Here is a 15,160-nt window from a genome sequence, read left to right on the forward strand (position 1 = left end):
ATTCTATCTAGATAAATGCATTTTGGCTTTTATGACTCCTCCTATTTCGAGAAATCAAGCGTGACGTGACGTTAGATTTTATTCATTCCGTTTTCTCTTTGATCTGGCTTGGCCTGGTTGTTAGGGCGCTTAACTAATAATCTGCAAGTCGCAGGTTCGAATCCTCTCACCGAACATGCTTGCTCTTTAAGCCGTGGGGACGTTGTAGTGTGACGGTTAATCCCACTTTTCATTGGTAGAAAGTAGCCCAAGAGTTGACGGTAGGTGGTGATGGTTAGCTTTCCTCCATGTAGTCTTCCACTTCTAAATTAGGGACGACTAGCATAGATAGCCCTCGAGTAGCTTTGTGCGAAATTAAACAAACAATCAAATGTTTTATAATAAGCTGTAATACATAGTTTCTTAGTATTCTTTGTAATTAGTTAAAATACTATATAATTAAACACTATTTTAACAAATAATAAACCTGCTAATCCATCCTTATAGTAGCTTAAGTATTTAAAGAAATACGCTGCAGTGTTTACCCATCACTTTGTTAGTTATTTAAAGAATTACGCTGCAGTGTTTACCCATCACTTTGTTTAATTATTTAAAGAAATACGTTGCAGTGTTTACCCATCACGTTGTTTAATTATTTAAAGAATTACGCTGCAGTGTTTGTCCATCACTTTGTTTAATTATTTAAAGAATTACGCTGCAGTGTTTACCCATCACTTTGTTTAATTATTTAAAGAATTACGCTGCAGTGTTTACCCATCACTTTGTTTAATTATTTAAAGAATTACGCTGCAGTGTTTACCCATCAATTTGTTAATTTTTTAAAGAAATGCGCTGCAGTGTTTACCCATCACTTTGTTAGTTATTTAAAGAATTACGCTGCAGTGTTTACCCATCAATTTGTTTAATTCTTTAAAGAAATGCGCTGCATTATTTACCCATCATTTATATTTTCTTTTTTTTTCGAAATAATTTGGTTAGTTTTAGTTGAAGCCCCCCAGTGTAGCTTTGTGCATAAATTCAAACAAACAAACAAATTATAGTTGAAACAAACTAGAACTGAATATAAATAGAAATTTGAAAAGGTCAATATGAAAACTTTTTGTTTCTTTCTCTCTCAGTAAAAAACAAAACAAAATAAAATTGACGAGAAAGCTATGCTATCGATTAAACCTCTCTGAAAAGAGAAGGTTTTTTTTTTTACTGCGATTTTTCTATATTTATCCTCGGAGAACGCGATTTATCACGCCTTTGCTAACTGGACAGAAATCCTCTGGTTTGATCTTGTACACGCGTTTATTGATCCAAAATAGCGTCGACTAAAACTTTAATTTGATAATGGAAATATCTGATTTTATGCAGAATATTTTATAGAAAGTTGCATGGTAAATACTGAATAATTTTATAGTTTTAATTTGTCTTTTGCAGCGAAATTCCATGATCTTTATAACAAGGGTTAAAAAATATCTAAATATGAACAATAATAAAACTATTACGTACTTGAACCTTATTAAAGTACAGCTTCTACTGTTGAAGAACGAACAAGTCTGTCACGGAATCAAAATATCTTTATTCTCTAACAATAGATTCATTCGACGAGAATCGAAGTTTAATAATGAACACCACGTCGACGGCAGCAACAACGAACATTTGATACGTGTATGTTCAGCAACAAACATTTAATTATTGAACGTTTCGGAATATACATATTCCATCTTCAGCAAGCTATGTTCAACAGAGTTCATAATTCTTCTCGTGATCCATGGCATGCGCAAGTTTTACTGACGTCACAACAGTACAAATTGCAACGTTAAGCGTCTCTTATGTGACATCATTTTAGTTTATACTGACTGACTGACAGACAACGCACTACTGTATAGTGGTGAGAGTGGTTGAAACAGCTGCCCCTTTCGGGGATCTTATTGTACAGAGAGATTAAAAAATATATTGCCATTGAATGTTCAGACTTCTACATTTTAAATCTAGCTAAAACGAGTGTAAAAAATGATAAACACGCAAAAAATCATATTAGTGTTCCTAAAACAAACACGTTATGTCTTGAAAATGTTCTGCTGTACTATTAGTGTGATGTGATAAAAACGAAACAATACTTAAACTCTATATAACTTATTAATACTGTATTTCAATATTGTGTTAAATTTTCTGTCCTTAATGTCAAGAGAAAAATACGAACAATCAACAGTTTTGTAAATTACAACTAAAATATCTCTCTTTCAGGCACAATGACTCAAATTATTTTCTTATGTGAACTAGAATGCACTGTTTTAAGTTAGAGTAAGCTGAAGGCTACTCATCTTATCTTGTGATTAAATCAAATGTACGAGGCAACATTATTTTACAATGGATGCAAATACAACCGGGATAGGCTAGTACTATGAAAGTTGAGCATGGTAGGAAGTTCATTGAAGTCATTGTCGTGCTAGTTGAACCGATTTTGATAAATTGCATTGTAGGGGATTGATGTAACGTCGTTTTCAGAGATTCCACAAAATCAGAGTGGAAATACGATATGGTGGCCTGTATATGCCAGAAAACAACATTTAGGTACACACTAGAAGTTACTGGCTAATTATTAACACGTTCGCTGCCGAATATTAAATTAAGTATAAAAAAAATTAAACATCCAAAAGGTGCCAAGGAACAGTCACGGTGTCCCACATCAATGTGTCATAAAAGAAATTTGGCTTTGAAACATAATGGTCTGTGACCTATCAGTGTGTCATACAGTCCATAACTAAAAGTCGGTTGTGACCAACCAGTAGGGCAGCTAGTCATTACCACCCACCGCCAACTCTTAGGCTACTCTTTTACCAACGAATAGTGGGATTGACCGTCACATTATAACGCTCCTACGTCTGAAAGGGCGAGTATGTTTGATGTGACGGGGATTCGATAAGAGGGCCGAAAGCTCGCGATAAAAGTATTTTAACGAAGAGAAAAGTCCGTTTATAATTATACAAATGGATTCAGTCTGCGCTACAGATACATTCTCCACACTATTACACCACCTCGAGCAACTTGAGCTGTCGAGAAAAAACAAGAACGGTCGCTTCTCATCGCTATCTATTTCATGTTTTCTATTTACAATTGCGATGAATAGTGTCCAGGGTGGCTGATAACTCTCATAATACAGTTTTCGTAATGTCCTCGTGTATTTGGACTACTGTTAAAGGAATTGGTCATGTGAAATACAGTGTGACGTTTGTTAAGGGAATAATTTGAACATCCTAATATAGTTAGTTTGTTGCGGATAATAGCTTGTTAACACCTATTTTTCTGGCTCACGACAACTTTCCGATCACTCCACAGTACAATTCTGCTAGGAGCAGACTTGTGACCTGAAGTTTATCTGACCACTCTTTCCAAAGAGAATTATTTACCCTGCGATATTTCAACTGATGTACAGTACCCAAAGAACAGAACTTTTCAAAAAGAATAGCATTCAGTGTTCTCCAGCAAGTGGAAAAACTCTCACGGCAGATCGTTTAGGAAGCAAATTCCAACCCAGTCTCGAATAACACCCTCATCTGCAAAATGAGGCCTATGATTTCGAAAGGAAAGTTTCAAACTCAAAACACCATTGTGATGTAGCTGGCCATAGATGTTATTTCTACTCACAAGATAACAACTTACCTCCAGCAAGTGGAAAAACTCTCACGGCAGATCGTTTAGGAAGCAAATTCCAACCCAGTCTCGAATAACACCCTCATCTGCAAAATGAGGCCTATGATTTCGAAAGGAAAGTTTCAAACTCAAAACACCATTGTGATGTAGCTGGCCATAGATGTTATTTCTACTCACAAGATAACAACTAAGAATTTGGAAGTGAAGAAGGCACACAAACCAAGGCTTCACAGTCTTCCAGCTATATCGTCATCTTTTCTCTTGAAACACCCTTGGTTTCGAAAATAAACAACATAGAATTATAGCAATCCAATTGACCATGCACCCATCATATTCATCCATGCAACTTCAATGACCCTTTATGCTTACTATAATCTTGGAAGCAATGTACTATTAAAGTGGAGGTATTTGACCATACACCCATCATATTCCTCCATGCAATTTCAATGACCTTTTGTGCCTACTATAATCTTGGAAGCAACGTACTATTAAAGTGGAGGTATTTGACCATACACCCATCATATTCCTCCATGCAATTTCCATGACCTTTTGTGCCCACTATAATCTTGGAAGCAATGTACTCTTAAAGTTGAGGAAAACGTTTGTCAAGACTACTACATTCAAATCGAAATACATTGGATGAAGCATAGATTAGAAGAGAACATTGTTCTTATCAAATGTAATTAAATTTAGTAAAAACTATTTTCTCCAGCCTGTCATCAGAATTAAGGAGTTATAGTTTTCTCTTAATGTTTTTCTTTTGTCATTCACAGTTAGCGAACTTTGATGATAGATATACGTGAATAGCCTATCAAAGAAAAGGAATTTTATAACGACAATCTTACAAGACAGGAACTCGTGTTTATTTTCTTTTGAAGTAGGCCATTATATCTAAATCAAGAAAAATATGGAACTAATTACTGAACATAAACGTTACGAAGGCTTGGCATGGCCAGGTGGCTAGTTATTTGTTTTATTTTACGCAAACGAGAAAGTGTAAAATAAGGTCATTCCAGGACAAAAGTTTAAACATTATTTGGTACGAGCTTGAAAACATCACATTGAGTCAATTTACGAAGATATAAAAGTAAGTGTCAGACGTCGATATACAAAATAAATAAAATTAAAAGTTTAACAGCTCAGCAACTACAAAATAATGTTTTCACATAAGGTTGAAGCCGTCGTTTTAAAATTACTTCAATAACTATTTCTAAATCAGACAGAAACTTTCAACGATGATAATTAATACTTTCACGATTAACTCATAAACATAAACAAATCTCATCATTTTGTTTACTTTCTAATGTTATTTTGAAAGTTATTCGATTCTTCGTTTTGGTTGCACTTAAGTGTCGGCCACACTGATCATTCTGTATCTTCATCCATCTTATTCACACGCCAACCTTTCTAAAAACAAAACTATTTTGACGTATCGAGGCGTTCGTTGCAATAGTAAGTAGATCTTCATATTTAATGAGTGACTAACACTTGCTGATATCTAGACAGTGCTCGAATTGTAACCCCCCCCCCCCAGTGGCACAGCGGTATGTATGCGGACTTACAACGCTTGATTCCGGGTTTCGATACCCGTTAGCACCCCCTGGGAGTGCGAAATAAGGGTTCAGGGAGTGCGCGGAAGAGGCCTATACAAGGTCCGTTTTCCCCCCAAATGTCACCAAGAGGAAATGTCTAATGCACACTTTTTAGGGGAGGTGTGCGAGGGCCACAAAGGGTTGGGATCCACTGCTATAGTCTATCATTTCAGAAATCTTGACGGTTAGTACAAAGAAGCTGGTATAGCTTTGCGCGAAATAACCTCATAACTATATGGGTTTAAATTCTGACCGTTTATTTCAAAAATATTCTTGCGCATCCTTTAACTATTTAAATTCTCTTCCAGCGTTTTTTTAAGATACATAACAGATGTTACAGGGAACTTTATTAAAGTGATCCTATTTGGTTCTAAAACCCCAGTGTTCTCTAACAAGAGTTTCATTTTGGTTTATCCTGGCAATATCTACTGAAGCAAATGACGTTGAATATGTTTCGTTTCTGATCTCGTTATTACTAAGAATAGCCAATCAATATAAACTTTATAACGGGTATTATACGGTTTAACCAAATAATGGCATTTCGTCAAAAACATAATTCACGCTATTTGATCCTTGTTTCACCAAGTATCTTAAAAATTGAAGTTTATAATCGTGCACATTAGCCCTCCCCTTCCCAGAAAAAAAAATTAAAATTAGCACAAATAGGCTTAAGAAATGATAGTTGGTGATTATGCTTGCTATACTGTGGAACATTTTGTTAGAATTCTATTGAGAATTACTTAATTAAATGCCCCCCAGTGTCACAGCGGTATGTCTGTGGACTTACAACGCTAGAATCCGAGTTTCGATACCCGTGGTGGGCATAGCACAGATAGCCCATTGTGCAGCTTTGTGCTTAACTACAAACAAACAAATCTTAATTAAATGACTTTTCTGACGATGATTTTTTACATGTTTAGCTGATATTGAAGTTGTAGTTCTTTCTCATAGGAGGGAAATTTTCAAATTCTTATTTAAATAATCAAAATTAGGACAAAAATTTAGCAGTTTCAAAAATGTATTTTTTTTTTGAGTTTCTAATATATTTTTCTTGGTCACAGTTCTAACTTTTATGTGCATTAATCTTCTTGTACGAAATCTGTAAAAATGTCCAGTTATTCATAAAGGTCAATATATATGTATTTTTGTTGACTAACTAGGCTTAAAAATATAACGAAACATAATATTTTAAGTGACTTTTTTTATAAGTTAGGATACACATACTGTTTGATAAACGTAAGCATTTTTAATTTCCTCTGGGAAGGACTTTCTAATAAAAAGGTGGGGGGGGGGGGGGTCAGGAGTGGCCTGGTGGTAAGCGTGCTGGAATGTGAATCTGAGGAGCTTATTGCCACAAAAATGTGCTCCGTATTTTAGGGTTGTGGGTGAGTTAAAAGAGTTACAGTCAACTTCCACAGTTCGATCAGAGTTGAAAGTGACTGCCATTGGGTAGCTTTCTTCCCTCCAGTCTATCAATTAAAAATCGCGTAGCTTTGCATGAATTTCCGACATAAATCAAGAAAAATTAGGGAAACTGTTCAACTTTGATGGAGAGACTTTTGAATGGATAAATTATAAAAGCGTAAAACTGAATTAGTGAGCATAAAGTAGAAATCCGTTTTGTAGCTGCTACAGAAATAGGTTCCTGAACTACTTTCCTGTGAAAATAGTTTCCTTTTTTGACGTTTCGGTAAATTATTAGAAAATATCAGATAAATGATTATTAAAAAATTTCCATGCGCACGAAGAAGACGCTAATTGGTTTCTCGATAGGACGGCGGTAAGCATATGGACTTACAGCTCTAAAATGCGGGGTTCGATTCCTTTCGGTGGACACAGCAGATAGCCCAATGTAGCTTTGCTCTCAAAGACAAACACAGTTATATATATCCCACATTATAGTCTGCACCGTGGGGATCCTTTTAATTTATGCAGCGCCATTAAATTAAATTTTGTTTGGGCTTGTTTTTGTTCATTTAAATGTCATTTACCACAGGATTGGATTCGCTTTTGATTTTATTTTGCTTGACTATTTGAGTGTTAATTTTCTATATATATAACTTTTTTATTATTTGTCCGATATTTTGGCTTCATTGCAAAACTGAAAAAGAAAGTGAGCTTTTGGAAATTTTGACAATAAACTTAGAAAAAAACGATTACTCTAAAAATGGCGAAACGTCAAAATTCTTTTGCAAAGTATTAAAAATAAGAGTCTTAAATATTCACTCATTTATAATTCTAGTCGGTGATTTCAGCAGTTCGAAATTTTTGTGTAAGAATTACATCAAACTGTTAAGATCTTTAGAATTTATTTATTTTATTTTTAATATTTTGTAGAAAAGTGTGTGTGTTTTCTTATAACAAAGCCATTTAGGTTTATCTGTTGTGTCCACCAAAGGAGTCGAACCACTGATTTTAGCGTTGTAAGTCCGAAGACTTGCCTCTGTCCCACCGGAGGACTTTTGCAGAGGAGCTAAATTCTCATTTTACTTACCACAAGAAAACTACCGAGTTTCAAATTAATAATCTGCTTATATATATAAGTATATAAAACTACATCTGTATCTTCTGAATGAAAAAACCAGTTAACAATTTCCACTTACGTTAAAAATATCCACAATTGTCTGTTTTGTAGATCCTCAGATTATTTTACCATAACATTCATTGCTCTTCAATAATCTGGAAGGTTTCACAACATAACATGATTTCTTCCGTTTTGTTTGTATATGTAATCAGGGCATGTTGGTGTAGTTTGAAGTGTTATCCAAGTGAAGTGCCCTTTTTCGTTTCTATATGTCTCTATGTATGTATGTATGCATGTATCTATATATATATATATATATAAATGATATATATATCAAAATTATTGATATTAATAATGACAGTTTTTAACCGTGTTTACTTCTTATTTTCGCTTTCTGTTAGTTTTGACGAAACTCATTTCAGATCTCCAATTCCTTTGTATATTTTTTCTCTATTGTCACCGTCTAAAGCAAAACTAAGGATGTGGAAATGACATCCATTTTATCCTATTAGTTAATTAACGATTCTATTGGTTTTTTCAGTTTGAACGGTCACCTTTCAACTAAAAATCTTGAGTATAGCTATCCTTAATTTTGAATTACTTTGTCTGGCTCTTTGAGCCAACGGCGTTGCCTGTTACTCTTATAATAGCCCACAGATGAAAATAATATATCACTGCTTCATAAATTTGAAACTTAACCGACTTATTTGTTTGGATAAAATTAAGTTTTTTCTTCTAGTAAAATGCCAGAGTATGGTCTAGTGGTTGATATGTCGGACTGCGGATCGAAGGGTCCAAAGTTTGAGCTCTAAATAGAATTTCAGACTGAGGGTGTTATAAAAGTAACAGTAAATTCCCTTAATCAGTTAAAAGTGGTGGATAAATTTCCTGCGGCTGTAGGTGTTGCTGACTGGGTGACCTCCCTCTTTTCGACCACACCATTAATTTTTTCGTTCACTTTAATTATCGAACTTTACGGTCTTCTGAATGTGTTTTTTTTTTTTGTATCCGTGGTAGATCAGTCCGGGAAGAAACAAAATCAACAGTGGACATGAGAGTAGGAATACACACAGGTGGCGTTTTGGCTGGAGTGCTCGGTCAACGACAGTGGCAGTTTGACGTTTACAGTCGAGATGTAGAGCTGGCCAATAAGATGGAAAGTGGAGGGCTTCCCGGGTACGTAGCTAAACTTCTGATAAATTAGCATTTGGAGTGTTGATATATCCAACACCTAAGGATCATTACATTTCAGATAAAACTATTCTGCAAACAGTTAAGTTGCTGTAAAATATCTTTTGTGTTAGAGAGTATGTAGACTTCTTAGGTGATACTTGTTAACATATATAACAGAGAATGTGTCGTTTTCACACAGTTTTTAATACTAACTTCAGAAGAAAAAAATGTTTTATTGATGCGATGTACACAAAACAACCCATATTTCTTGAATACAATGTGGCTAAAATAAATAGCTGCACACACAGACAAATTAAAATAAGGTACAAAATAGAAAACTGTGAGAGATGAACGAGGAAATTAGACACGCGCGTGCTTCTGATGTAGAATTAAATTAATAATTTTATTTAAGCTCAGGAATAAATGCTGATGTCAAGCCTATATCTTCCAACATCATAACTATCATTCCTCATCTGTGGTTACTTGTGAAAAATAGAGTAAAAATAATAACCTTTAAACGGAATAAATAAATATACTAACGTGACATAGGCTTAGTGGTGACGAACGCAGACGACAAAGAAAAGTATTCTGGGTTATTGCGCGTGTGCGGAATACCTTTATAACTAAATACTGTTTTCGGTATTTTACTTTATAAGATATCGACTACATAAAATTATTGCAATAAAATAAATCATTTTGAACACTGAAAAACCCTAGTGGCTATATCCTTTCCATTTGTTTTTTGCTAAGTGCAAAGCTACACAATGGGCTATCTGTGCTCTGCCAACCACGAGTACCGGAACCCGGTTTTTAGCATTAGAAGTCTACAAACATACCGCTGTGCCTCTTCCTTTATTTGTTTTTCATTTGAATGAAAATTAAGTGAATGCTGAACGGTAATCCCCTGGTGAGTGAGCCATTTCTGAACGACCGTTTGTAAATGGATTTAATATGAGATATAGAACTGGCCTTATACGTGTTATCTATATAACTTATCCCGGGCAACGAATTGTGTTATGAAACACGTCAGTTTAGGAACACAGAACCTTGCATGGCCTGATGGTTAAGGCAACTAAATCGCAATCTCCGAGTCGCAGGTTCGAACCCCTGTCACTAGATATGTATGCTCTTTCATCCAAAAGACGTTATAATGTGACGGCCAATCTCGCTCTTCGTTGGTAAAACAGTTGGCGGTGGGTGGTGTTGACTAGCTGCCTTTCCTCTAGTCTGTCACTGCTAAATTAGGGACGGCTAGCGCAGATAGTCCTCGAGTAGCTTTGCACGAAATTCAAAACGAACCAAATTTAGATACACCAAGTAGCACCTGACCCTCCCAAATACCGATCAAAATGAATCCCACCAATATGGATGATAAGTAAGCGTTATCCCCTGACGTTATCATTCCGGTCTCCATAACAGTCACATATCTACATGGTCCGCATAATGAAACCAAAGATAACTACGTTAATATAATAGTATAACTTCTGGTGTAGGCCTAAGACCAAAACGTTTCGAAATATTCTCTACTCTAGTTTTACCTCTTTTTTATATTATTGTGTAAAACAATATGTGCTTGTGGAATTACTGATTGCTTTTTTTTCGGATATCATAAGCTGGAGATGGATTATATCTAGCTTATTATTGCATAGATACATATACAAACATAGGACTGTAATAATAATGGAAAAGTTGCGGGTTTACCCCACTTTGCCTCATTGTATCTATATAAATAAACATTAATATGTGTGTATCTGTTCCTTATACGTTTCCACATTTCTTGATCAATCGGCACCAAACTTGACACAGAGATAAAGGATGACACGAGAAAGGTCATGAGGGTGGTTGGGCCTCCCCCATTTAATTTCATATACATAGCATTATTGAAAACAGTATGGTTTTTTCGGTATTGATGACATAGTAATATATTATATATGAATAAAAATTGTTGTAATACTTATATTCGAACGTTAGTCATGTCTAATAAAAAAATATTTAAGTCTCAAAACAGGGAATTAAGAAGAATTAAGAAAGGGATCGTATTTTAATCTCCATTACAGCACATACCAAGATAATTTATCTACAAAAGTGATCCTAAAGCTGACGTTCTCCGGTGGGACAGCGGTAAGCTTACGGGCTTACAACGCTAAAATCCGTGGTTAGATTCCCCGCGGTGGACATAGTAGATAGCGACACGTGGCTTTGCTCTAAATAACAAACATACAAACCTAAAGCTTACTAAATAAAATAATTATATAATTAAGTAATACTACTTAATACAACTAAATCTTTATTATAACTATCTTTCTGGAAACCAGTCATTACTTCCCAAGGGTTTGAGTATATCTTTTACATTGTTGTGACAAATGAAACAGTCTCTTGTATACGGTAGACCCGCCCTTTTGGGAGAACATTTACAGTAGCATCAGATTCAGTAATTGAGTTTAGAAATATTATTGGTTTTTTATTCATTGAATCCATTGACGTATAGTCTTCAATTTTAGTTTAAACAAAATTGTTTGTAATCGCTTTTCAAGACACAATAATGTAGTTTTTATTCATTGAATCCATTGACGTATAGTCTTCAATTTTAGTTTAAACAAAATTGTTTGTAATCGCTTTTCAAGACACAATAATGTAGTTTTTATTCATTGAATCCATTGACGTATAGTCTTCAATTTTAGTTTAAACAAAATTGTTTGTAATCGCTTTTCAAGACACAATAATGTAGTTTTTTTAACTTGGTCTTGTTTAACGAGTCATTTTTAGATTGACGAATACATAACACCGAATAATTACAGCAAGTAGTATGTTGAACAGGGGTGGTGGTGACTGTAATTTACATCATCCGAGCTGGTGATACCAGAAACTGCTGCTGTACTAATTAAATATTAAAATTCAATTCACTAATTTGAAAATTCGATGTTTTCCTAGTTTCATATCACTAGTTTTCTGCTGCTTAGCGGGGAGAATTTGAATATGTTTACAAGTAAGTGTACTACTTCTGCGTCAGTTAAATGCGTGTAGTAAAAAATTTTTGTATTTCTGTAGACGAGTTCATATTTCTGAGAGGACACTCAGCTTCTTAAATGATGAATTCGAAGTCATCCCTGGAGATGGAGCATCCCGAGAAGAAGCTATCAAACTGGCAGGAATCAGGACATATTTGATTGTAGGAGTTTTAAAGCCCGTAAGAAAATTTAAATGTCATATAAAGACATTAAAATCTAGTCGCCATTTTCATGAATATAATCAAAGTTCTAAGATTGAGTTTTATAAAGAATACCAGAAGCTAAAATCTAACTGTTTATAGAATGTTTTGCAAATCTGTAACAAGAATGTATTTAGACAACAAACATGACGTCTATAAGTATTTTTATAGAATAATCACGAAATATTTGTATCACATTTAATTGTTTCCTCTCAGTTGTCTAGAAAAAATTAGCATAGCAAGGAAATTCCAAGTTTAGGCATCTTTATTGGCATCGTGTGATAATGTATGTATTTTTCACCTGAAGTATATATTATTACACATCGAAAACGTAAAAAATTATAATAATTTGTCATTATGTCTTCCTGTCCCAACTTCAAGTGTATATTATTACACATCGAAACGTAAAAAAATCATAATAATTTATCATTATGTCTTCCTGTCCCAACTTCAAGTGTATATCATTAAACATCGAAAACGTAAGAAATCATAATAATTTGTCATTATGTCTTCCTGTCCCAACTTCAAGTGTATATTATTAAACATCAAAAACGTAAAAAAGTCAAAATAATTTGTCATTATGTCTTCCTGTCCCAACTTCAAGTGTATATTATTACACATCGAAAACGTAAAAAATCATAATTTGTCATTATGTCTTCCTGTCCCAACTTCAAGTGTATATTATTAAACATCGAAAACGTAAAAAATCATAATAATTCGTCATTATGTCTTCCTGTCCCAACTTCAAGTGTATATTATTAAACATCGAAAACGTAAAAAATCATAATAATTGGTCATTATGTGTTCCTGCCCCAACATCAAGTGTATATCATTACACATCGAAACGTAAAAAAAAGCATAATAAATGTGTGTGTTGAAAATATATTTTAAGGTACTTTGTCACTTACTAGGCCTTGCGGTATAATCGTATTTTCAGTGAATCGTTATTTTTATACAAAAATATACTTTGTTTCCCTTTGACATTTGATATATTTTGCAGTTTGGAAAATAAATCAACTTTATAAGCGGTATTTAATGATATATTTATCTGTTTGTTTCTTCTTATCTGTAAGCATACTAGCAAACGTGTTAAATTTTGGTATTTTAGTCTGAAACATTTACAAGTACATAATTTGTATATATCAGATTCTTACAATTGCAATTTCAAATTGTATATATATATATATATATATATATATTCATATGTATCAACATACTATATTATTATCCTCAAAATAAAGCATTTTCAGAGCGCTACATTCCTCAGGATGTTTAAATACATTATTAGCTTGTAAACTTTTTATACAGTACATCATTTAACTGAAGAGGTCTCGCAATACTGCATAGAATGACGGTTTACTATGCTGAATAAGAAAGTCTAGACCAATCGATAGCAAAGGCGTGTGTGAGAGGGCCTTTCTCTGTGTTAGAGAGTATACAATGCTATCGTTAAACCCCAGATGGTCCATTATCCTTCGAGCAGATTTTTTTTTCAGTTCTCTGAAAAACCCCTGTTGGTAACATGCACGTTCTGCATAGGATCATTAGCTGCATGTAAGTGATCAATGATGTTTGATTAATTTGGCGCAAAATTGAAAGGAAACAATCACGTGATACACCGACAGGAGGCCGCAAATAGACAGATGATTTAAACTAAGACGAACTGAATTTTCAACACGCTCGTAAAGAGTCATGTAATATTTGAATGAAGTTTGCACTCCCGGAGCAAATACACGAAATTGTTTTCAAAATCTATAAACGTGAAATTCACAGTAAGTTGAAACAATCGTGTTAACACTAATAAACACGTTTACACAGATGCATCATGTTTTCCTATGTATTGTAACCACCGGCAAGGTGTCGATAAATACAAGTTTGATTTTTTTTAAATTTCCAATGGTTAAAAAAACTTAGGTCAGACTAGTCAAAGGTCAGTAAGCCTATCTCCATAGCTTCAGTTTTTATCTTGTTTTGTTTTGTTGTTTTTGCAAGAATAATATTTGGTGATTACTGCTTTCTTTTTCAAGCAATAGCAGATTTTCCACATAAAGAACTAACAGTTGTCATTCCAAAGTCCGTTTCCTCGTCCGACATTTTTTAGAAATTCTCCATTAATTTGATAGTAGTTAAGATTATCATAACTTAAACGACGCTACAAGCATTTGCCATTTGTTAGTCGACTCCACTAAATTTTCTAAAACCTTCTACAGGGTGGCAGCTTCCTCATAATACTGTTTGTAGCACCATGCAGCTTTAAGGCTTGACATGGCCAGGTGGTTATGGCGCTCGACTCACAATATGGGGGTTGCGGGTTCTAATCCCAGGTACCGAAAATGCTCGCCCTTTCACCTATGTGGGCGTTATAATGTGACTGTCGGAGGGCGATGTTCCTTCCTTCTAGTCTATCACTACTAAATTAGGGACGGCTTCCACGAAATTCAAAACAAACCAAGCCATGTATTTTAATGTCATCATGCAACTTCACTGTTCTATTGTTAATTCTCTCACTTGGGATCAAGTTTTAACATAGAAGTTTTAGGTACGTCACTTGTGACTTTGGTCTCGTTACATTATTTTCCATTAATAAAAAAATACTTTGTTTCCTTGTTGATAACCAGTTTCCCAGACAATATGTCATTTTTAATTTCACCTAATCCTATACCAATAAATATTTTCGCAATCTTTAATGAAGTCCTTTATCAGATGTCTTTTTATAGTCCAGGTAGAACAAAATCGTTCATTTCCATTACCTAGATTGGAAGCAACCTTTTCAAAAAAAAAACCAAAATACAAGAGCTGGTTATCAAACAAGATTATCCTTTCATAAAACCAGCAATAATAATACGTTGCTTAAAGCAAAAGTCTATAAAACTTTCTTATATCGTGGTTGAAAGACTCCAGTCTATTTGATTTTGATGCATTCTCTGCTTTCGAAATCAACTTGGATAGGATGTTCGACTCGTGGGTTCGAATCCCGTCACCAAACACGCTCACCCTTTCAGTCGTGTGAGCATTATAATA

At 34.4% G+C, this 15,160-nt stretch overlaps 1 protein-coding gene across 1 annotated transcript in view; it reads left to right on the forward strand.

Annotated features, from left to right (window-relative positions):
* The window catches only part of LOC106468917 (adenylate cyclase type 3-like), a gene marked incomplete at its 3' end in the record, with an annotated part of 108,143 nt that overhangs the window by 56,846 nt on the left and 36,137 nt on the right, over window positions 1–15,160 (forward strand). Inside the window, exons 7-8 of the mRNA XM_022397320.1 lie at window positions 8,776–8,934; window positions 11,980–12,118. Coding sequence (XP_022253028.1) covers window positions 8,776–8,934; window positions 11,980–12,118 — 298 coding nt within the window. The remainder of the gene's footprint in view (window positions 1–8,775; window positions 8,935–11,979; window positions 12,119–15,160) is intronic.

The sequence above is a fragment of the Limulus polyphemus genome, unplaced genomic scaffold (genome assembly GCF_000517525.1).
Source record: "Limulus polyphemus unplaced genomic scaffold, Limulus_polyphemus-2.1.2 Scaffold3220, whole genome shotgun sequence".
Lineage (NCBI taxonomy): Eukaryota > Metazoa > Arthropoda > Merostomata > Xiphosura > Limulidae > Limulus > Limulus polyphemus.